At 35.3% G+C, this 25,210-nt stretch overlaps 2 protein-coding genes across 2 annotated transcripts; one reads left to right on the plus strand and one right to left on the minus strand.

The window, feature by feature from the left end:
• Positions 1–4,985: 4,985 nt before the first annotated feature.
• LOC134311896 (immunoglobulin kappa light chain-like) lies at positions 4,986–11,643 on the minus strand. Its single transcript, XM_062993545.1, has 4 exons — positions 11,634–11,643; positions 9,853–10,203; positions 9,457–9,777; positions 4,986–5,086 (listed from the first exon to the last, which is right to left on the minus strand). The coding sequence occupies exons 1-4, from the start codon at positions 11,641–11,643 to the stop codon at positions 4,986–4,988; spliced, it is 783 nt and encodes a 260-aa protein (XP_062849615.1).
• A 2,738-nt stretch (positions 11,644–14,381) lies between these two features.
• On the plus strand, positions 14,382–24,156 carry LOC134311897 (uncharacterized). Its single transcript, XM_062993546.1, has 9 exons — positions 14,382–14,421; positions 14,508–14,720; positions 14,775–14,867; positions 14,952–15,308; positions 15,398–15,417; positions 19,557–19,605; positions 21,757–22,107; positions 23,612–23,962; positions 24,050–24,156. Exons 1-9 carry the CDS (start codon positions 14,382–14,384, stop codon positions 24,154–24,156), a joined length of 1,581 nt encoding a protein of 526 aa, XP_062849616.1.
• Positions 24,157–25,210: the final 1,054 nt, after the last annotated feature.

Below are 25,210 nucleotides of genomic sequence, written 5' to 3' on the forward strand. Positions count from 1 at the left end.
CATTGAAAGTATTATGATTATGAATAATTATTTACCCTTTTAGAAGACATTGTACATTACCTGTGGAGTCTGGCAATGATTTATATTTACTTAACTATTCTGCTTTTTGCAACATCATCAACATCAGGTAAGTAGTTTTATTTGTGTTGTGGTTTACAACATTGAAAAAAACTAATGTTGAATTTCCTACTATCTTTACTGTTTTATCTTATGTTTCCGTTTATAGATGCTACTCCGAATGTGGATTTACATGTGAACATTGTCCAGCAAGATGAGATGAAACTTATTCAAACTGGAAGAAATATTACTCTGACTTGTACTTTTGTATCTAACCGTGCATCAACAACTGCATGGTTTAAACAGTTTGCAGGAGAAAAGCCAGTTCTTATTGCCTCTGCATTTCACTCAGCAGTAAAATTTAGTAATAATTTTAAAAACACAGGCCATTTCAATGTATCAAAAGGAAGCAACAATTTTACTTTATATATTTTAAATGCTGAACTGTCTGATTCTGCAACATATCTCTGTGCAGTCGAATACCATTCAGATATTGCAATAGCAACCTATACAGTATTAGTGCTTAGAGGTGAGTATACAGCAATTCTATTTAAACTATACAATTCTATTTGAACTATAATTATGTAAATTAGTAATGCCATGCATATTTTCCTATTAAGGTTCACCTGCCAGTCAGTTTGCCATTTTACAAAATCCTAAAGTAGAAACTGCAACTTTAGGAGACAATGTGACTCTGCAGTGTACAGTAGTCGCTGAGAGCTGTGCAGGAGAACACAGTGTGTTCTGGATCAGACATGGTTCAGGAGAATCTCATCCAGGAATCATTTACACTGATGGAGACAGCAGTGATCAGTGTAAGAACAGATCTGATGCTGGATCTTCTACACAGAGCTGTATATACAGTCTCCCCAAGAGGAACCTCAGAACCTCTGATGCTGGAACTTATTACTGTGCTGTAGCTACTTGTGGAGAGATTCTATATGGGAAAGGCACAAAACTGGAAATTAAAGGTAAGATCAAATTTCAAGTTAATACGCACTGCCCAGACACTTTATTAGAATCACCTGTTATCTTAGATGAAGAAACCCCATTTCCAGAAAAGCTGGGACATATTGCAAAATGCAATAAAAAGAAAAAAAATGTGATTTGTTTATTCTTAAAGCCTTTATTTAACTGACAAAATTACAAAGAAAAAAAACAAATTTTTTTCACTGACCAACTTTTGTACATTTAAATAGTAACAGTAAGAGGCCTTTCTTACTCAAAAAATTGGGACGGGGCAAAATAAGAATGAAAATTTCACTGAATACCATTTTGAAACATTTCACAATATGCACCTAAATTAGCTAAAGTAGGGATCATATTTGTCAGGTGTTTAATTTTCAGCTCATTAGGCCAGAGACTAGGCCAGACACATGTTGTCAGTGTCTTTTACATGTCATTGAGCAAATTCCAAGCTGGCTGTCATATTCCTTTTATTGAGATGGCTTCTGCTTTGCCACTCTGCCATAAAGGCCTGCTTTTTGGAGTACAGCAGAGATGGTTTTTTATCTTAAACCAGGATGTTTAGAGCTCTTTTAGTGTGACCATTGGTTTATTTCTTACTTTAGCGATCAGCGCACTTCTTTCCACTGTTTGATGGTCCATCCCAGATCCCTCGCCCATTTTCTCACACATTTCTTGACAAACTGGAGATCCTTTTCCCATCTTTGCTTTATTATGACTCAGCCTTTCATGGATACTTCTTTTTTTTCTACCAATACAAGACTACAATCACCTGTTGACATTATCTTATGACCAAATTTATTAGCCCTAACTTGCCCCAGCCCAGCTTTTTTGGAATGTGTTGCAGGCCTAAAATGCAGAAAAGGATGTAAATCAACAGATTAATTTGACCAGGCTAAACATGACATATATTGGGTTCATAATGTGTTTAATGCAATAAAAGTTGATGTAAGAAGCACTGTTGTTTATATTAGAATTATATTAGGGTGGGGGGAGGGGGGGGGGCTCCAATTGAATTCTAGAAGCATCCCAGTTATAATTAAAGCAAAAAGGATAAACCTGACCACAATTTGAAGTGCCGAAGCAGGGTTTGAATCTTCACTTTCTCTCTATAGGCAGTTCTCATATGTAAGGTACATGTATTTGATTTAGTTCACATGTCCTTAATTCAATGTAAAGTATGATTGTATGTATTACATTTTTAAGCCCAGTGTAATTATACAATGTAATACTCTGCATCTCATATATAAAAACTATCTATCTATCTATCTATCTATCTATCTATCTATCTATCTATCTATCTATCTATCTATCTATCTATCTATCTATCTATCTATCTATCTATCTATCTATCTATCTATCTATCTATCTATCTTCTTTATTACAGGAAATCGTCTTTTTGATCCAATCATTTTTGTGTTAGCAGCATTAAATTTTGTTTTTGCGATTATGATGTTCATTCTGTGGAGAAAATTACACAACGTGCACAACAAAAGTATGTAACTTACAGTTTTTAACACACAATAAATGTTCATTGTCGGTTTTTACAGATCATTTAAAACGTGGTTGTGGTCATTTTTAAAGCTGTTTAATTTTTTTTTATTATTATTTGTTAAAGATGCTGTTAAAGGTCAATCTGCTCATGAAGACAAGGTAATTTCACATTCAAATATAACACTATTATAGTACATGTTATTAAACTTTTTTAATATTATTATCTTATAGTAAATGCAAATACTACACCTATTTATAATAAACTCTAGAATATTAAACTTTGGTTTACTCAAGTTTATTACTTTACATACATATTTTAAATTAATTGATTTATAAGCTGCATTATGTAACATAAAATTATTGCTAACAGTAACTTCAAATAGTATGGAATTTAAAATAAAAGTACACTAACTATTAACCCCATTATGTAAAATGCAATAAAAACAAGAATATGTGCTAATTATTGTTAATTATACATTTTCTTAAACTTTTATTTAACTGACAAATGTATAAATTAAAGATGTACATTGTTTTTACTGACTAACTGACTATTGTTTGAGACTTAAAATGCTTAACAGTCATAAATATAATTGTATAATTCTCCCCCTCATGGTATGCCATATATTTTCAATGGGAGACAATTTTGGACTGCTGCCAAGCCAGTCAAGCACCTGCATTTGCCATGAAAAGATTTAGAGAGTCAAGGAGATCTTGGAGCCAAAATCACTTCCAAAATTATACGGCAGAAAGTGCTGCTGAATGTGTCTGACAATTGAGCCCTTAGGCAGTATTAATTGTGAAAACGTCATGCTACCATGATGGACACAGGACTCAGAAGTACCTTGAAAAATCATTCTCACTTAACACAGTCTAATGCTGCACCAAGAAATGCAACCTTAAACTGTATTATGCAGGAGGAGGAAACCATATATTAATTTTACACAGACATGCTAGTGAGTTTTAGACAGAGATGGACTAAAAGACAGTGGAAATGTGTTCTGTGGTCAGACGAGTCCACATTTCAGCTTGTTTTTTTAGGAAAAAAATGGACATCAAATTCTATGTGCCAAATATGAAAAAGACAGAGTCCAGACAGTTACTAACAAAGGTGAAAAAACAACATCTATGATGGAATTGGGGGTGCATCAGTGCCCATGGTATGGGTGATCTGCATATATGTGAAGGTACCATTGATGCAGAGGCTTATATTGGTATTTTGGAGAGGCATGTGCTGCCGTCAAGATGACAACGTTTGCCAGGAACTCCAAATCTTTTTCAGCTGGACAATGCCAGGCCTCATTGCATAAGTTACAACAGTGCTGCTTTGTAGTGTGTAAGCTTGACTGTCCTGCCTGCAGTTCAGATCTGTTTCTTATTGAAAATGGTGCATCATGAAATGGAGAATCAGACAATGGTGGCCACTGACTGTTGAGCAGCTCAAGTCTTGTATACAGTAAGAATGGGCAAAAATTCTATCTGCAGAACTGCAACAATTAGTTTCTTCATTTCCCAAATAATTAAAAAGTCTAATTAAAAGGAAGGTAAGATGACCCAGTGGTAAATATGCATCTGTCCCAGCTTGCCTGAGTGTGTTGCAGGCATCAATTTCAATTTTTTTCATATTTAACAACTTTAATTAATTTTGTCGCTGAAAACACTAAAAATCTTTTTCTTTGTTTTTTTGTCTATTAAATTAAAGTTCAAGTTAATTAATGAATTATAGATTTTAGTTTTATTGCATTTTTAAAAAGTGTTCACACCTTTTTGGAAGTAGGCTTGGTACAATAATGCTTCACATGTCTGGTGTTGTCTTTTAGGTTGAGGACAGTGATGCTCTGCACTATGCAGCTCTAGATTTTAAACAGACTTCCTCCTCCAGAAGAACCAGAGCAAATATTACTAAAGATACCGTGTATGGGCAAGTAAAAACACATCATTGAAAAATGAAATCAAAGCAAAAATCCAACTTGGGAAACTACTGTCATAACCACTCTTTAAATATTATTCTTTTTGGAACTGTATCTTGGGGAAAAAATGCTATTAAAAATACAAAAATTTGCATAAATTCAAATGTATGTTTTCTCTGTTATCACATATTGTTAAGTATTGTGGCTGGCAGCCGGCTTGCCATCATAAAAAGGTAAGTGAGCAGCCGTCTCAGGTTCCCCCTGGACGCCCTGCCTGCTTATGTAATTGGCTGTTTGAGCACGGTATCCCACGATGCAGTGCGTCCACGGGCGAAACAAGCATTTGTGTTCGGTGAGATGTGTTTAATGTAATGCAATGCATTTTGTGTTCATTATGTAGAGATCGTGTGCAGTGACCGGTTTTGTTAAGTGTGTTAACTTGTTAACTTGTTAAGTGGAGGGGATCTGCTGTATGTCAGATCTGGCCTGTTTTCCACGCTCTTCTGATGCACAGTAGAGCAATTGCTAAAAAAAAGAGCTTCCCCCAAGAGTAAAAGAGCGTTACGTTTCCTTACATTTTGCTAATGCCCCAGTATGATTAAACAATACAACTACATAAAAGAACACATTTCTCACACAGTTGCTTCTACTACTGCTGCCACTACTATGCTATAATTATACAACATTAAAATGACTACTTCTAGTTTAATTATGTACCATGAACCATGTACATTTATGAGGTGCATTTAAGTCCCATCTGGCTGTTGTTTACATTTGCTTTGCTTCTTAAAATAAGCAGTAAATCTTTTTCATTAAACTCCAATATTGAGGTTTTTAAATAAACAAATAAATCAAATTTAAATAAATTAATAATTTTTTCGTTATGGGCCTCCTCTTCTGGTTTTCTCCTAGCTCTCAAAATCACACAGGAGGATTGGCTATTCTAAATTGAACCTGGTTGTGTCTGTGTGTAGGACTAGTATCTTGTCCAGCTTGTAGGATAGCGCCACACCCACAGCAACTCTAAACTGAATAAACCAGTTACTACACACGAATGAATTGGAGAATAATAATAATAGTAACATTAATAATAATAATGCTGTGATGTGAGAATTGAAGTGCAAATCATATTTTTATTTAATATTTATTTGTAATTATTTATTGATTTATCCAGTACTTTATAGACTGACATGCAACATAATATTAAAACGACTCATAAGTAGTGGCCATCCTGAAAAATTCACATCAATATCATAATAAGCAATGCTGATGAAAGTAAAAGGAAACAGCAAAGGAGATGCAGCAATCTCTTGAATTTGCTAAAGTCTCTTTTGACATGCATGCACTATAAGAAAAAATATTACATGAAAATCATGCTCAGTACACAATGACTCTGAGACAATGTCTTAATCTTAGTTGAAATAAGAGTTGGCATAAATGCATTAAATAAAAACTCATCCTAACTGTGAAGCATTATGTGGGGAACATCATGCTTTTAGGATTGTTAAAGTGCCCCATGGGCAGCGTCCTGTGACCACTGATGAAGGTCTAGAAGATGACCAACTCAAACAGCAGCAATAGATGAGCGATCGTCTCTGACTTTACATCTACAAGATGGTCCTCAGACCACACTACGTGAGTAACTACGTGAGTCATGCTACTGTGCTAAATATAGTCACTTGGGTTCAGGAGTACTTCAGAAAACTGTTGGCACTTATCACAGTCCGTCACTGCAATAAGAAATGCAACCTGAAACTTTATTAGACAAAAAAGAAAAAATAATTTTACAAAATCTCTGTGTTGTGAGAAATAATAATTTCACAATAATCTTTTCACAATTGCAAATTTCACAGACACAGATCCTATAAAGTTGTTATAGAGTATACATTTTATTCACATTGACACTGACATTCAGTAAATGTTTTTATTGTTTTAATAAAACATTAACAAGTTTGAAATAAAAAGAACTTTAAATTTTGGAGCAGCTATATACAGTTCTCATTCAAAGTTAACTGTCTAATGTATTTTTACTTGTGCATATAGTGAACGTTCATGATGTTCTGCAGTTCTTCTAGATGTAGGTGGTCTAAAAGTGAGGGATGCATAGCTCACAACAGTTCTGTCTTCACCCTTATAAACATGTACATAAAAAAGCAATAAAAGATTTTGCAAAATATAAACAGCATATAAAAAAGGAACTTGCTTTTAAAATGAGTAAATTAAACATGACTGTACCTAATACACCTAATTAATGTCACACCTGCTGAGGAAGCTCTCTCTCTCTCAAGCTAGTTCTGAGGAGTCATTGTACTTTGAGTTGGACTCAAGTTCCCAGAAACCCACAGGTGGTCACATGACTCCTCCTTCCTCTCCTACACTCAATTAAGACTCAGTCATGCTCTCCAAATCACCTGAGTTTTAGAACACCTGTTGCTCATTTGTAATTTGAGATTAAGTATTAAGCCTGTGTTAGGCTGTGCCTCTTTGCAAAGTATTGCCAACCTTGCTGTTGCATACTCAGTGTTATTTGTTTGATTTATATAGTTCATGTGTAAGACCTGTTTTCTCTGTTTCTGTCTTTTGAGTCATAGGATTCCCCTTTTGGTCCTTTTGTTTGATAGTTCTTACAGTAAAGCTTCTCAGTGTTTTTATCTGCTAGCATCTGATTTGTTCTTCCAGTGTAACAATTAACAACATTTAGAAGATTTAACATTTTGCCATTATTATTTTCAGTGCGATTTCAGTGCAACACAAAAACAAAGTTAAATGTATATTTAATACAAGTCCAATACTGGCTGCTTAAAATATTAGTGGGAGACAGTTTCAAAGATCACAACAGCCCTTGTCAGATATAAACAAAGAGCACAACAATTAAAGTATTTATAATAAACACAGAGGGCTCTATGTCAAAAGGTCTAAAAGTGCTCATAAAATTAAGACTGAATCATTCCTAAATAGTAGTAATAATTATAGCTTTAGTGTTGATAAAAAAAAATGTTATAAAAATGTGAATCTGGGATAAAAAATTAACTTCAAATGAAGCTGGGTTGCCGAAAGCCATTGCCAGAAACACAGCCTCAGTGAAAGAAGATTTTTGTTTTTTTTGAAAGGAGATTAAAACCTGTTTTTTGATGTTAAAATATATAAGGCACACATTTTAACTAACACCAGTTGGGTAATTCTGAGTAAACTGACTCTTGTGTGGAAAAACCCTCATTTCAGCGTAATGGATGCAGACCTGAATATCAATTACTTTATTAAGTTTTTTATTATTAAACACACTTTTACATCAGAAGTTCAAGCAAATCTTAAACAGGTTAAGATGTTATTAGCAAAGCAACAAATAGTTTTCACATACAATGCTTATAACGACGCCTAATGCCTAGTTCACGATTTTTGCCCTAATTTTCGCTCGCTGACTGGTTGTCGCTAGATGGGGCAGCTCGGAGGCAACTTGGCGTTTGCTCGAGGATCGAAGCTCTGCTCTCGATTGCTGTGTGAACTGTTCAACGACTCGATCCGAGCAGCTCAAGAAAAAAACATCTAGAATGTTAAATATCTGGACCAGTCGCCAACTCAGAATCATGTGGTGTGAAAGGCGTTGCAAGCAGGTTGCGAGCGACAGTGAGTGCTATATTGAACTACAGCCAAAGAAAACGCAGGATAAGGGGAAAGGGGAAACCCAGGGGATGAGTGTAAAAACGTGGGACAGGGGCATAATATGATTTCTATCAGAATACATCGGCACACATAAGCCTTGCAGTATTTGTGACTTATCATCCACGCCAAATTAAACATGCAGAAAATAATTTTGTATCAGTTAAGGATAGTTATAAGCTGTTCCCTGTTTGGCACTGGTTCAAAAGTGAATTTACTTTGTTTTGTGTGTCAGGGAAAAGGTTTAAAAATGTACCATCACAATCGTGGTATGCCAAAAGCTCCTTTTGTTACAGAACATTTTGTTGTATAAGCACTACTCTGCTGGGTATCGATTCAAAGCTATAATTTAATGTATAAGAACCCACACCGACAAGGCATAACATTATGACCACTGACAGGTGAAGTGAATAACACTGATTATCTCTTTATCACGGCACCTGTTAGTGGGTGGGATATATTAGGCAGCAAGTGAACATTTTATCCTCAAAGTTAATATGTTAGAAGCAGGAAAAATGGGCAAGTGTAAGGATTTGAGCGAGTTTGACAAGGGCCAAATTGTGATGGCGAGACGACTGCTGCTCCTGTGGGGTGTTCCTGGTGAAGGCTGGCTTATGTGGTCAGATCCAACAGACGAGCTACTGTAGCTCGAATTGCTGAAGTTAATGCTGGTTCTGATAGAAAGGTGTCAGAATACACAGTGCGTATGCGGCAGCAAAAGGGGGACCAACACAATATTACTAGGAAGGTCATAATGTTATGCCTCATCGATGTATTTTAAATCTTACTACTAACAGCCATTAATTCTACAGCAGAAGAACAGTACTACAGCAGTAAAAAGTTAATCTATATAATACATTATATTGCATATGATATTTGTTGGTAAATTAGTTATTAAAATACATTTTGTGTTTTGTGCAGTGTTAGGATTTAAGATGCAGGTGACACTGGTTTGGGAAGAAAAAAAAAACAGACAAACCAACAAAAAACTTATATTATTTTACCTGATTTAATGGATTGGCTTGAACAGCACCTTTTAAACACACACACAAAAAAAAAACTGAACTAATTTTATATTTCTTTTTACATTATCAAACCAACAATGTTAAAGTTAATTAGAATTAGAATTAGAATGTGACCTGATATCAAGACTTACTTTGTTGATGCTTGCAGAACTGTCCTGCTAGAATTACAATTACAATCAAGCATATTATGTTTGCAATTGCCAAAGCAAGAACAGTTGGAGTCCAGAGTGTGCACAGATCTGGTGTAAAAGACAAAATAGATATGCATTGTAGAAAAAAAGAACTTGGATTTCAATATTCCTGGCAGCATTATTTATTACCATTACGATTAAGTAGGGTTGTATTCCCAAATAGGATCTCTCCACATGTAGCTACAGTACAGTAATAAGTTCCAGCATCAGAAGTTCTGAGGTTCCTCTTGGGGAGACTGTAGATACACCTCTGTGTAGAAGATCCAGCATCAGATCTGTTCTTACACTGATCACTGCTGTCTCCATCAGTGTAAATCATTTCTGGGTGAGATTCTCTCAATCCATGAGTGAACCAGGACACAACATATTGTCCTGGACAGTTCTTAGTAAGGACAATACACTGCAGAGTTACAGAGTCTTCTGAATCTTCCATCTCCACCACAGGCTGCTGGACAACAGAGTGCTTTTTCAGTGATGTACCTAAACACAGCCATAAAAGACATTTTTATTACAGTGACTGTTGTTGAGCATGAATAAAATGTAAAATATTATTACCTTTGACAATAAGAAGGGTGCCTTCCCCATAGGTGATATCAGAAAGAAAGGTGACAGCACAGTAGTATGTTGCGCTGTCTAATCCATCCAAATTAGAGATGGTCAAATTAAAACTAGTATCTGCTTTTGTGATACTAAATCGACCACTCTTATCAAAGCCATTTAAAAATGTTATAGTTCTGGTCTGATATAAATGTGCAATTGCAATAGGTTTCTCTCCAGGCTTTTGCTTGATCCATGCAATTGTAGTTTTTCTTTCTTGTGAATATATACATGATAAAGTAATTGTTTCTCCAACCAAAGCAACCTTAAGCTGTTCCTGCTGAATCTTATTTCCAGAATAAGCTTTACCTGAAACACAAATTATCTATATAATTATACACTTTTTTAGAATCAAGAAATAACCATTTTTTAGATGGTTAGAACTGCAAAAATTATGGCTATTCCTGCATGACTGAAAAACAAGATATTAGATCAAATACTCACATTTAGTGAAAAGGACATTAAAAATCAAAATGTAACCCCACATGTTAAAAGAAGAAAGATGATCAGGATGGTGTGTAAGTTAAAAGTGGGTGGTTGACCCTTACACAACTTATAGTAACTAAATGTCTCGTTTGAATAGAGTATTGTAATTGGCTGACATACACCAATTCAAAATAGGTCAGAATGAGTGGGTTGCCACTTATACCCTGGAAAAAGAAAACATATTCAACATCTCATAAAAGAGATTCAGCATAATTTATAGTATACTGTAAGACTAAAACTACATAGGAATCAAGCAAAATACTCATACTCAGAGCTTTTCATGTTATAACCTTTGCTTTTGACTGTCATTAGGTAACAAGCATGTTGTAAAAAAGTATTTGCCCCCTTACATGTTTTCTTATGTTTTGCATTTGTCATGCTTAATTTTAATATTGGACAAAATTTTTATTAAATGCCAGAAGTAAAGTCATTTTATTCTGGGGTTTAATTATTTGGTATCTGATTTAGCACTAGAATCCTGCTTATTAAAACCGCCCAATGCATCACCGGCTCCCTGTTACCCACCATACAGGACATTTATTACAAACAGTGCATGGGCAAAGTGAGGAACATTATCAAGGAAGTTTCTCATCCCAACCGTGGACTTCACCCTGCTTCCATCTGGCAGGCGTTACAGGTCTCGCACTAGTAGACTCAGGAAAAGCTTTTTCCCAGAGGCTGTAACCCTGCTAAACTCTACCACACCGCTTTAAATATATCACTGCACCCTGGATCACACTGAACTCTTGTACTTTTTAGTGTATCACCTCATCTGTGTATACTGTATACCATCATTATTTGCAAATTTGCACATGGCACTATTGCGCTATTTACACCAGCACAACAATAATGTATATATTGTATATGATCTGCTATACTTATCTACTATATTTATTCTCATTACATACTAGTCTATACACTGGACAATCAACATTATCTGTTTACTGTTCTTAACGCATGTCTCTTAATGTCACGTATCTGGTCACTGCTGCACTTTAACTGTAATATATGTATATAATCACTATCTTGCACTTCTGGTTTGATGCTACTGCATTTCGTTGGCTCTGTACTTGTACTCTGCACAATGACAATAAAGTTGAATCTAATCTAATATATTCTTATCTAATTTTGTGGGGGGGTTTTACTGGTGTAATTCGGTTAATTTTAGAAAGTTTATTTTATTCTAAAAAAAATTAATTCTTGGTAATACATAAATAGACTACCTAGTGTTTATATAAAAGGGACCTTTGTACCTTTGCCCATACCCTTGGCAAATGTTGATCAGTTTTCACAATTCTTTTACTGTTGCATTTGTCTTCATTCTTCTCCTTGTTGTTGTGACCAACAGTGAAAGTACAGTAAAGTTTGTGTTATGTATATGCACACACAATCCCAAATCAGAAAAAGCTGAACAGTATGGACATCATGTTATTTTGTTAATATTTTTAATATACATTCTTTTAATTCGGCCTGCAACACAGTCCAAAAAAGTTGAGACAGTAAAGCATTTACTGCTTTGTTCTGAGGACACCAGTGTTTCAGATGTTGTTTTGTCTCATTCTTCTTGCAAACCCATTATAAGGTGTGCAACAGTACATGTTTTTTGTTGCATTTTTGTTTATTTTTTTATTTTTTTATTGAGGACAGGTCAGGACTGCAGGCATAATATAATATATATTATGGCAAGCCAAACAGGAAATATATAGCAAACACTGATATACATATGGAATGAAAACCGATATTATGGAATGAAAACCGATTCCATATATATCAGTTTATATATATATATAAACTGATATATATGGAATGAAAACCAATATAAATGGAATGAAAACCGATATATATATGGAATGGAACTGATATATATGGAATAAAACTGATATATATGGAATAAAACTGATATATATGGAATAAAACCAATATATATGGAATGAAACTGATATATATGGAATGAAACTGATATATATGAAATACACATGGAATGAAAACCATATATATATATATATATATATATATGTGTGTGTGTGTATATGTGTATATATGTGTGTATATACGTATATCTATATCTATCTATATCTATCTCTCTCTCTCTATATATATATATACTGTATATATACTGTATATATAGTATGAAACTGGGCGGCACGGTGGCTAAGTGGGTAGCACTGTCGTCTCACAGCGAGAAGGCCCTGGGTTCGATCCCCGGGTGGGGAGTGGTCCGCTTCCTTTCTGTGTGGAGTTTGCATGTTCTCCCTGTGTCTGCGTGGGTTTCCTCTGGGTGCTCCGGTTTCCTCCCACAGTCCAAAGACATGCTGCTAGGCTAATTGGAGACACTGAATTGGCCCATAGTTACCTAGCCGCTGGGATGCACAGACCAGTGCATTGTAGTTTGGGTTTAAATATGGTGATTAAATGGACCATTTCAACAAATGTATTTGCTTTAACACGAACCAATTGTACAATTTGTTGCGGAATGTTTTGTAAAATGTTGCAGAATGTTAAGAAAAAACACTATGAAATTATAGGAGCAGGGTCGCAAGAAGATCTGGCAGAATGAGAATGCATTCTGTCTGAACCACTAAGGCTGAAATTGGGCTGCTTGCGAGGTACCACCCAAGCTTCTCTGTTAATCAAGTGCTGGTGGTGCAGTGCGCTGGGACATGTATGCTCAGCTAACTTCAAGCTCAGCCTTCTGACGTCACAGGAAACGTGGCAAACAAACAGTGGCAAACATGGCAGCTCAGGAGTGTGTTTTTAATTATTGTTTCTGTTTATCAAGTCTAGTGGAATCTTTTATTGTTATTATGGTGTTATTGTTATAGTTTTACTTTTTTCCATCTAAAAACTATTACTACTATTAATTCTTTCCATTTTCTACATATAAAACTGCATCTAATGTATTAGGTAAATTAGAAGTCCCCACACACAGAATTAAACTCAATATAAAAGCTAATAATTATGACATTATGGGGGACTGAGAATAGTCCACCAACTAATGTTGGTGTCTAATAGAGTGGACAGTGAGTGGACACGGTATTTAAAAACTCCAGCAGCGCTGCTGTGTCTGATCCACTAGCACAACACACACTGACACACCACCACCATGTCATTGCTACTGCAATGCTGAAAATGATCCACCACCTAAATAATACCTACTCTGTAGTGGTCCTGTGGGGGTCCTGACCATTAAAGAACAGGGTGAAAGCAGGCTAAATGGTATGTAGAGAAACAGGTGGACTACAGTCAGTAATTGTAGAACTACAAAGTGCTTCTATATGGCAAGTGGATCTGATAAAATGGACAGTGAGTGTAGAAACAAGGAGGTGGTTTTAATGTTATGGCAGATCGGTGTATGTGTAAAGTGAATTAATTTAGTTACTTAATGAAGTTAATGCAGTACAATTCAATGATTAATAAACTGAAATAAAATATGTAGTATTAAGCCAGTTACACATTTTGCTTCAAACTGTAAGGGCACTCAAAACAATGAAGTTACTACTAAGTTAGGATAAATTAATATAAATGATTATATTATAAATATTTATGATTTACAGTGATAGGGATTGCAAAAACAGCTGTAATTGCTTTCACACTTTGCATATGCACAAAAGTGCATATTTGCAAATGTAAGCTGGTTACCCACCGGTTTCACACATGCATGATCACATGGTCATTTTCCTGCTTTAGCTTCAGTGAAGTTTTTGCATACGTTTCACAATTAGATGGAACTGAACAAGGTCAAATTACCACAAACCTGCTGGGCAATAACCACAGCTAACACACATACAAAAATGGTCTGATTCAGATGGACTTACAAGAAAATGAAATGTTTAAGCAGTTCTTCGTAAGAGTGTTTCCTCTATGTAACTTATACAATGACGGAAACCATAACATAATAAAAAAAGATTTCATGCAGATTTACCACACCCACTTTTGTACTTTTTCCTGACTTTCTTAGAATCTGTTCAGTTGTCTTTATCAGGTTTAACAGACATAAGAAAATGCTGACATTTGGATTCATTTTACTCCTTTGTCCTGATTGTAAGTTATATGCTTATTAATATTTTACCAGTTTAACATACATATATAACATTTTCAGACAAGTTGCTTGGTTTGTGTTTTTGTAGGTCTTGTTAAAACTCAAGCAGACCAGTTTCATCAAGATAACAAGATAGTTTTTGTCAAGGAAAGAGACAATGTCACAATTACTTGTCTTTACCAGAGTGATATGGCCATGCATTTTTCATGGTACAGACATAAAGTTGGTCAAAAGCCTGAACTAATTTCAAGCACCTATAAATATGAAACAAACATCATTCTCTATCGTGAATTTAAGGATAGTGGACGTTTTGATATGGTGACTAGCAAAGGCACAATTATTCTGAAGATTAAAGATGTACAGCTCTCAGATTCTGCTACATACTACTGTGGTAGTGCTCATTCCAACATAGTGGAGTTTGGGCAAGGAACAGAGCTGATAATAAAAGGTAAATGCCACATTTAACTGTAGTTAATGTTAATTTTGTTTTAAGCTCATGTGTGTAAATGTTTAAACATTTTATAATAATTAGCTTCACAGTCCCAGAGCATATCTCTTCTTCAGCAACCCGTGTTAGATCCAGTTCATCCAGGAGACAATGTGACTCTGCAGTGTACAGTAGTCGCAGAGAGCTGTGCAGGAGAACACAGTGTGTTCTGGATCAGACATGGTTCAGGAGAATCTCATCCAGGAATAATTTACACTGATGGAGACAGCAGTGGTCAGTGTAGGAACAGATCTGATGCTGGATCTTCTACACAGAGCTGTATCTACAGTCTCCCCAAGAGGAACCTCAGCACCTCTGATGCTGGAACTTACTACTGTGCTGTAGCTACTTGTGGAGTAATACACTTTGGAAATGGAACTACACTGAATTTAAACAATAAAGGTAAGTTTTACTGACTCACCCTGCCATAATTTGTCATTTTAAATTCTACCTAGTCATAAAATAACCTACTTCCTACAATGCTTTTTCAGGGGTTGAATGCTCCGAACATGTACACATCCTGGTTCTGCTTTCTGTCTTAAGAGCATCAATTCTTTTGTGTGTTTTTGCACTCACTATTTTATATTACTATAGGAGTAAGAAGACAAATGTAATGAAAACTGATTTACACTTAAGATCTGTTCAGAAAAAGACCATGTCCTTTGACTCTTGATGTTTTACTAAGCATTTTGCCAACATGTTAATGCTATTAGTCTTGTAAGTACACCAATGAGGCATAACATTATGGCCATCTTCCTAATATTGTGTTGGTCCGTCTTTTACTGCACCATACTCAACAAACTGTGATGCGCTGTTTATTCTGACACCTTTCTATCAGAACCGGCATTAACTTCTTCAGCAATTTGAGCTACAGTAGCTCGTCTGTTGAATCTGACCACACGGGCCAGCCTTCACTCCCCACATGCATCAATGAGCCTTGGCTGCCCATGACCCTGTCGCCGGTTTACCACTGTTCCTTCCTTGGACTATTTTTGATAGATACTGACCACTTCAGACCGGGAACACCCCACAAGACCTGCAGTTTTGCAGTCGTCTAGCCATCACAATTTGGCCCTTGTCAAACTCGCTCAAGTCCTTACGCTTGCCCATTTTTCCTGCTTCTAACACATCAACTTTAATGATAAAATGTTCACTTGCTGCCTAATATATCCCACCCACTAACAGGTGCCGTGATGAAGAGATAATCAGTGTTATTCACTTGTCAGTGGTCATAATGTTTTGACTGGTCGGTGTATGTTCATTGTTCATGTGGGCTATGTGGTCAATACAATTATTTTAAAAGAAAATAAACTGCTCATCTTTTGTGGATAATTTTTCATGTTTATGTAATGTATTTTAATTTATTATTATTATATATTATCTTCCTACACAATTCAATAAAATAAGTTTTTATATGTATTTTAATATATGGGTGAAAATGACAGTGCCAAATAAATAATAAACAGTATGATGAAAAAGTATTTGCTTCCTCTCCAGTTTCTTTTATTTTTGCATATTTGTCACATTTATATATTTCAGATCATCAAACTACTTTTTGTATTAGGCAAAGAACCCCAGTAAATACAAAATGCTTTTATAAATGGTAATTTCATTTGAATGAAAAATGCTCTTCTGTCTTATCTGGCCCAATATGAAAAAGTAATTGCCCCCTTCTAAATCCACCAATTAACCAAATTTAGTAGACAATTGGATTATATTTCACTAGCTACATCCAGGAATGAGTACTGCCAGACCTGTTGAATCTAAATGTCACTAAAATAGAACCTGCCTGCAAGGTGATGCCACATTCTAAAGAGATCCAAATACTGATGCCAAACAAAGTCAGTCCAAAATAAGTTATAAAGCCATTGCTTAGGCTCTGGGATTGTTAACATGATTATTATTGTGTTTAGTTTTGCAAATACGTTTACTGTATATGTGGACTATGTGCAATCAATATTTTATTTATTTATTAGGGTTTTAACGGTAGTTACTCATTACACAAGGTTCATCAGTTCATAAGGTTATATCGAACACAGTCATGGACAATTTAGTATCTCCAATTCACCTTACTTGCATGTCTTTGGACTGTGGGAGGAAAACAGAGCACCCGGAGTAAACCCACGCAGACACGGGGAGAACATGCAAACTCCACACAGAAAGGACCTGGACCGCCCAACCTGGGGATTGAACCCAGGACCTTCTTGCTGTGAGGCGACAGTGCCGCCCTGTGCAATCAATAAAATTTATTTAAACAAAAATTTAAAAATTTAATCTTAATTTCTTTGTTTTGATGTATGGGTAAAAATTGAATTGCTGGTCTGGGCTCTACATACAAAATACGTTGCACAGCTTTACACATTCACCTACTAGTATATTTTAAAATGTTTTGGATGTAAATATGTGCATACAGAGAAAAAATATCAAACTCCACACAGACTGCAACCAGAGAGTTGAGGTTTGAACCCAGGTCCCTAGGACCCTGATGCTGTGTGGCACTCACACTACCACAATCCACATAATAGTTAATTGAATAGTGAGTCCGCAAATCCAAGGAACTTTACAAAACTTAAAGTAATTATAATTAAAGTAATTATGGTTTGGTGAGTAGCACCGTTGCGTCACAGCAATAAGGTCCTGGGTTCGATTCCCAGGTGGAATGGTCTGGGTCCTTTCTGTTTGACGTTTCTCTAGGAGGGTTTTCCCTGAAAGCTCTGGTTTCCTCCAACAGTCCAAAGACATGAAGTCAGATTAATTGAAGTTACAGAAATTAGGAATGTGTGTGTGTTTGCCCTATGATGGACTGGAGACCTGTCTAAGGTGTTTCCTGCCTTTCGCCCAGAAAATCAGACCCACCGCGACCCTGCTTAAAAGTGATGGTGCAACAGACAATAAATGAATGAAGTGGGACTATATTATGAGGTTAACAATGAAAAAGAATATAGGGTAGGGAATTCAGGGCACTAGTTTCACAGATGGCTGGCACAAACGATTTGCCATGTATTATAGAGGAAAGGCCAAACAGGAAGTCACATACTTCAGGGGTAGCTCAGCGGTTAAGGTACAGTACTAGTAAACAGAAGGTTGCTGGTTCAAGTCCCACATCTGCCAGCTTACCACTGTTGGACCCTTGAGCAAGGTTCTTAACCCTCAATTGCTTTCATTGTACACAGTCTCAGTTGTAAGCACATTTAGAATTTGATGACTTGCACACACTCCAAAAAGTTAACTAACCCTAGAATATTCAAGTTACAGCGTTCCACAATAAGCAGATAAATTGGTAACCGGTGAAAGAGGTGACTGCACAAACACACACACATACACAAGTAGCTCCAATTAACCTGACTGCATGTATTTGGACTGTGGGAGGAAATTCGGAGACACAAGGAGAACATGCAAACTCCACACAGAAAGGACCCAGACCACTTAATTTGAAAATCAAGCCCAGGACCTTGTTGCTGTGATGTGACAGTGATACCAACCGAGCCACCATGCCGGCCCACTTAATGAACAGTTCTCCACAAAGACCCACAGATGCATGTTTAGTTATAGCATGTTTTGGATTAGTACTTCTGATTTGTCAGCTTGGTATGGTTTATTCTGTGCAGAAGCCAGAGTATTCAAACTTGAATATTCTCACCAGCATGCTTCACTGTTCTTAATTCTATTGTGGTATCAATTCCTTTCCAGACATAAATCCTTTTGTTCCTGCCATAAATCTCAAACTTGGATTCATCAGTAAATAGGACTTAGTCATCAACTGTGAAAGATTTGTATATTTTAAGTGGGTAGCACTGTCGCCTCACAGCAAGAAGGTCCTGGGTTCGATTCCCAGGTGGGGCGGTCCGGGTCCTTTCTGTGTGGAGCTTGCATGTTCTCCCCGTGTCCGCGTGGGTTTCTCCTGGGTGCTCCGGTTTCCTCCCACAGACCGAAGACATGCAAGTGAGGTGAATTGGAGAGAATAAATTGTCCATGACTGTGTTCGATATAACCTTGTGAACTGATGAATCTTGTGTAATGAGTATCTACTGTTTCCTGTCATGAATGTAACCAAAGTGTAAAACATGACGTTAAAATTGTAAACAAACAAACAAACCACTGTCACAATGCTAATCACTGCTGAAAACCTAAAGCATATATGTAATAAATCAACAATGGCTACGAAACTTGAGTTTGAGTCTTTAATTCCAGTTTGAGTGTTTAACATTTCTATTATACAGTAACTGCCATTGAAAGAAAATATCCTAGTCCAGACAAAATCCTAGTAACATTATTTCCATTTGTGGCCTAAAACAACAACAACAAAGGTACTGACTATAGTAATGTTAATAGATCAATTGATATTTTATTAGTCTTAAAAATCTGATTCAAAATAGCATATTGCTGCCTTGTGTGCACTGAAATTACAAATGGTGGTTTGACCTCTTTTAATTCTTTTTGTTCGTCAGCAAATATTTGTGCACCATGTAGCCAATAATCTTCATTGTTTTTTTCAGCTTTCTCCCGGATGTAAAAGAGGACACTGTTTCTAGTCTCAGTTAACTTTGTAAGTAAAATTCTTTGATTTCTTTTAATACTAGTATGAAATCAGTTTAACCTTTTTTCTCTTTCGGTGTTTCTAGATGCCAATCCTACTGTGTCTCAAATTAGTCTCAGAAAATGATTTTGTACTTTTACCTTCTGCTTTTCACATCAATCTGTAAGTAAACTAAAATTACATTATTATGATAATGATTGTTATGATTATTATTATTATTAGGCAACCCATTACAATATTTAATAACTTTGCTAGAGATGATAATGAATAAATGTAATAACTACGATTTATTGTGCTACATTAATACTAGATTATGTACTTATTTGTTCCCTTACTTTAAGCATTAAGCATAAAGAAATTGCCAAAATAGCAAATGTTCATTAGTTTATAGTTTGTGCTATAGTGAAATAGCAAACCATTCCACATTGTAAAAAAGAGTTGCAGTTAACATATTCTTTTATTCCTACAGCAATAAAATAAAACATAATTATTAGCAAACATAAGGAAATAAAATACACAGGTCTAGATTATTTGGGGAATAATCTACTGATTATTACAATAATTGATCAAGCAGCAATTTGATCAAGCAGCACATAATAGATTTTCTAAAAGTTTATGTCTGATGATATTTGCCTCATATACTGTAGTTTTTGGTACTATATCAATTGCAACTACAGTGTAGTAGTTCTTTGTTTACTAACACTGTATTACAATTATTAGTAAATGTATAATCTCCAATAAAACTATCCATTGTGATCTTGAGTAAATAAATGAAATAATGAATAACTAAAAAACTAATTTCTTAGAATCTGCCTAAATTCCTTTTAATTTCCCCCAAAACATACAAATAAACAAAACCCCTTAATGTAAAATAGTAGATCCTTCATTTTTTATCTACACCAGAAAGCAAAAAATAAAAAAGTGAAATATGTGTTATCATAACTGATACATAACTGATGCATAACTGATGCATGATTTATTAGGACTAATGAATAAACTATTTAAAAATAATTTAAATATATTTGTCCATTTACGTATGTGGTACAAACATTTTTGTTCTTTATATACAAAAAAGTGTTACTGCACTTCTACATTCATGAACAGTTGGTTTCAAGGGTATAAAAATGTAACATTAGTAAACAAAAATAACCATAACAATGTAACCTGTCTATCCAGCAAAAATATGTATAAACTTAACAAATAAATATAATTAAAAATACATATTTATATATGTATAATGTGTGAATAATTAATGAAGAAGTATTAAGATAGTAATAAAAAAAAACTGTACACAGCCAGTACAGTGCTGTGAAAAAGTATTTACCCCTCACTCAATTTCTTCTATTTTTAAGATAGGCAGCACGAGTAAACACAGAACGCAGCTTTGAAATGACCATTCAATTTATTTAAGATTTGAACTGATTTAAAACCTCACACATGTAAAAAAAAAAAAAAAAAAAAAAAGTAGATGCCCCCATACACATAACAACTGGTTGTGCCACCCTTCCCAGTAACAACTGCAATAAATCAATTGTGATAACTTGCTTCTGTTACATCACTGTGGAGAAATCTTGGACTTGCAGAATTGTTTTCCTTTGGCTACACTGGAGTGTTTTTGAACATGAACAGTCTATTTAAGGTCCTGCTACAGTGTCTTAAAGAGATTCCAGTAAGAATATACTTTTCAGGATCATGCTTTATATTATGATATATTAATTTGTAGGAATGGTCTAATGATATCAGCTTGGAATTTTATATCCATAATAAATCAGCTGCACTATTTATTTATATAGAGTTAATATTAAAACTTAAATTAATCTGAATCATCCCAATTTTGAGGTTTAACATAATAAGTTTGCAGAAATGTTGTTGGTTACCTTTAATTAACGTCAGTATTGTATCAGTATCAACAGATACAAGGTGCTTTTGATATTAGAATTCGATCTTAAATGTTAAAATTCAATCAGGACATCCCTGTTTGTTTCAAATTGATCTATTTCTGTTTCTAATTGAGTTATTATTGTAAATATTTATTTTTTATTACTACTATACAACACTACATAAACAGTATTAACTAACAGGCATTTAATATTTATGTATTTAATATATGGTCGGTTACTATCATTTAATTTAAAACCATGCATTTTTTATGTTATGACATGAGTAATAAATAGTTTATTGTCATGTTTAGATTCAGTATAGATTAATTATGAAACAGTTAATTCATGGTTATTACATTATTTCATTAATTGCTCGTGCAAATTTAATAGATAATTAAAGCATAAACTTTTATATTATTATATTTTTTTCCAGATCAGTCATACAGTGAAGATGAGGTTTGGCAGGAATCACTGAAATCTGCTGTAGTCGGAGACAACATCACCCTCAGTTGTGTAACTTCTAAACAGAGAAAAACCAGTATGATGTGGCTCAAACAAACATTTGGAGAAAGGCCTCTTGTTATTGCTACATCATATCAGTCCCAAACTGCAAGATTTCAAAATGGTTTTGATGAGACTGGTCGCTTTTTTACTGATACTGCAGATAACAGTTTTAATCTGAGCCTCTCAAACACAGAGCTGTCAGACTCAGCCACATATTATTGTGCTGTCACAATTTTTTATGAAATATCATTTGGGGAAGGCACTGTTCTATTTGTGAAAGGTAAGAGACATTTTAATAAGCCTGTTAGTGATGGTCAGTGTGGATGGCTTATTTAAAGAAAAAATGACTAATTTAACCACTTGCAATTCTCACTAAATGTATAAATTTACATAAACTTAATGGTTCCTTATCATAGAAGCTTAAATTTTTATAAACAATTTTATTGAAATGAACAGCAAAGTCTATAACAACTGTAAAAAATATCCATTTATTTGTTCATTTATTCATTCATTTTCATGTTTTACCAACGTTTTATGATTGCAGTGGGTCCAGTTTCCCCGCAATTACTGGGCGCAATAACACACCCAGGACAGGACATCAATCCAACACAATTCCCCTCCCCCACATACATAGCCAATCTTGCCTGTTTGTACACTTCTGGGGTGCAATTGCTATCTATTGCATATCAAGCCTATAAATTGACGCACAATTAAATTTTTATGCATCAATTCAGAAGCATGTCAAGTCTACAGTCTAAAGTTCAAGTTAAGAAGTACTTAGTGAGTTAAGACTGAGTCGGACTACTTGTAATTTAGAAACGATTTTAAGTACTTCGTTAGTTACAGAGCGTTTTGGGAAAAAATCATAAATTTAAGAATGTTCTTAAGTATGAGGTTACGAAGTACTTAGCATTACAAATGTTTTGGGAAACGCAGCCCTGACTGGCCGATAGCATCGCCGGGAATTTGAATGCTGGATCCCAGCGGTAATGGGCTAGCACAATTTAGTGCTGTGCCAACCTGTTCACTAACAACTAACCTCCAAAGCAGCTTGTTTGTTGAATTTTATTTGTTAAAAGAATAAGCTTCTGACAACTCTCTTGTGGAATCTTTGCCCATTCTTTTCGTGCTAAAGCTTCTGTCTCATTGTGGTATGATTCACACTGCAACTGCCTTCTTTAAAGTCTACCAGAGATTTTCTATGGGATTTAAATTCCCCACAAAAGGCATAACATTATTCTTAATGTTACTGAAGAGCACCACAATTCTCCAGAAAGAAATGTCCATTCACCCAGGAGAAAATATGACTCACTGTACAGCAGACACTCAGCACTGTGCAAAATTACATGGTAGGTTTTTAAAAGAAAGCTATTTACGATTTTAGACAGGGGTTGTCAAAATAATTCAATAAGATGGCACATAATCTTCTCGAATACAGTTTATAGCCAAATGAATGTGGTTACATAACCTTAAGCTTGTTGGACATCACATTTCAAAACCTTGAGATAAAAAGAGCTTTTCACAGATCCAGCAACTTCCAGTATAGTGGGTACAGCTTCCACACAATTCTGACAAGGTATTTTGCTGTTTCATCTTTCTTAGTACAAAAACTCAAATTTCACCTCAAGGGTGTTTACACTAGGTCAATTTAAATAATCCAGTTTCGCTCTAAAAAAGATTTATGTATCACTTATGAATGTCATGTACACACTTGTTTAACTCAGGAACAATATGGTGTACTTTTCTTGATGCAGAAAATGTCTTTTGTTGTTTCCACATTTAAGATCAACTTGTGAAAAGCACCAGCATTCGCCAGGACAAAAACCTTCTTTCCGTTCACCCGGGAGACAATGTGACTCTGCAGTGTACAGTAGTCGCTGAGAGCTGTGCAGGAGAACACAGTGTGTTCTGGATCAGACATGGTTCAGGAGAATCTCATCCAGGAATCATTTACACTGATGGAGACAGCAGTGATCAGTGTAAGAACAGATCGGTAGCTGGATCTTCTACACAGAGGTGTATCTACAGTCTCCCCAAGAGGAACCTCAGCACCTCTGATGCTGGAACTTACTACTGTGCTGTAGCTACTTGTGGAGAGATTCTGTTTGGAAATGGAACTAAGCTAGATATCAAAGGTAAACACGTTACACAGTTGGTATAAAATGTAAAGCAACAAACTCACTCATCCACTAATTAAACCTTTTATTTTCATGCATTTGCAGGTGAAGATTTTCAATTAAAGCTGTTGGTTCTTCTCTCCATTGTAAGAGCAGTTGTTCTTCTCTTTCTTGTCACTGCTTTTCTCATCTATTCATATGTGCATAAATAAACAAAATTGCCATGTCTCTTCATGTGGATTTATATACTTGTATGTTAGGTGTATAAGAAAGGAGCTACTGTTGAATTCATACAGCTCATGATTGTGATTTAAGTTTAGTATCAATGTGATATATGCACAGAAGTGTTCTATAATCAATGACTGGTTTAAAAAAAGAAAACAAAGTTGTAACTGAACCATTACTGTGAACAAATAAAAACATGTGTTCTGGACATGCTAGGATGTATCTTAGCATCGATCTGGGTCCTTTCTGTGTCGAGTTTCTCCTTGTGCCTGTGTGGGTTTCCTCTCAGAGCTCTGGTTTTCTCCAACAGTCCAAAGACATGCAGTCAGGTTAATTGGATCTACTGAAATTGAAAATGTGTGTGTGTTTGCCCTGTGATGGAGCGACTACCTGTCCAAGGTGTTTCCTGCCTAATTAGGATAAAGTGATAGTACAACAGACAATGAATCAATGAAGTGTGATTATATTAGTGAGTATAACAATGAAAAAAATAATAGAGGGTTGTGCAAGTTCTCCTAGTGCACTAGTGCCATAGATGGCTGGCACAAACAATTTGCCATGTATTATAGAGGAAAGGCCAAACAGGAAGTCACATACTTGTTGCTGCAAGTCCCACTGCCTGGTCAAGAAGCTGGCATAAGTGGTGGAGAAATACTGAAAGCAAAGCAAGATCATCTGTATATGTTACAGCTCTGTGAAGAAAATAACTGTACAAAATACATGCTAGAGGAGGCATGTTGCACCTGGTATTCCTCCTGAGCCAGCGTGGGTGTAATGGATATGACAGAGATGTTATAATAGAAATAGAAAATTGAAAATTTGAAAAAGAATATGTGATTTGTTACAGTGGGGCCAAAAAGTATTTAGTCAGCCACTGATTGTGCAAGTTCTCCTACTTAGAAAGATGAGAGAGGTCTGTAATTTTCATCATAGGTACACTTCAACTATGAGAGACAAAATGAGAAAAAAAATCCAGGAAATCACATTGTAGGATTTTTAAAGAATTTATTTGTAAATTATGGTGGAAAATAAGTATTTGGT

Source organism: Trichomycterus rosablanca, chromosome 4, assembly GCF_030014385.1.
Source record: "Trichomycterus rosablanca isolate fTriRos1 chromosome 4, fTriRos1.hap1, whole genome shotgun sequence".
Taxonomy (NCBI): domain Eukaryota; kingdom Metazoa; phylum Chordata; class Actinopteri; order Siluriformes; family Trichomycteridae; genus Trichomycterus; species Trichomycterus rosablanca.

Coding starts and splice junctions, on each gene's coding strand:
- LOC134311896 (XM_062993545.1), bottom strand. Junction 9,778..9,852: donor CACCCTTCTTATTGTCAAAG/GTAATAATATTT, acceptor GGCTGTGTTTAG/GTACATCACTGAAAAAGCAC. Junction 5,087..9,456: donor TACATGTGGAGAGATCCTAT/TTGGGAATACAA, acceptor TATAGCATAGTA/GTGGCAGCAGTAGTAGAAGC.
- LOC134311897 (XM_062993546.1), top strand. CDS start 14,382: ATGCTGACATTTGGATTCATTTTACTCCTTTGTCCTGATT. Junction 15,418..19,556: donor GGGTTGAATGCTCCGAACAT/GTACACATCCTG, acceptor GTCTCAAATTAG/TCTCAGAAAATGATTTTGTA. Junction 22,108..23,611: donor CACTGTTCTATTTGTGAAAG/GTAAGAGACATT, acceptor TCCACATTTAAG/ATCAACTTGTGAAAAGCACC.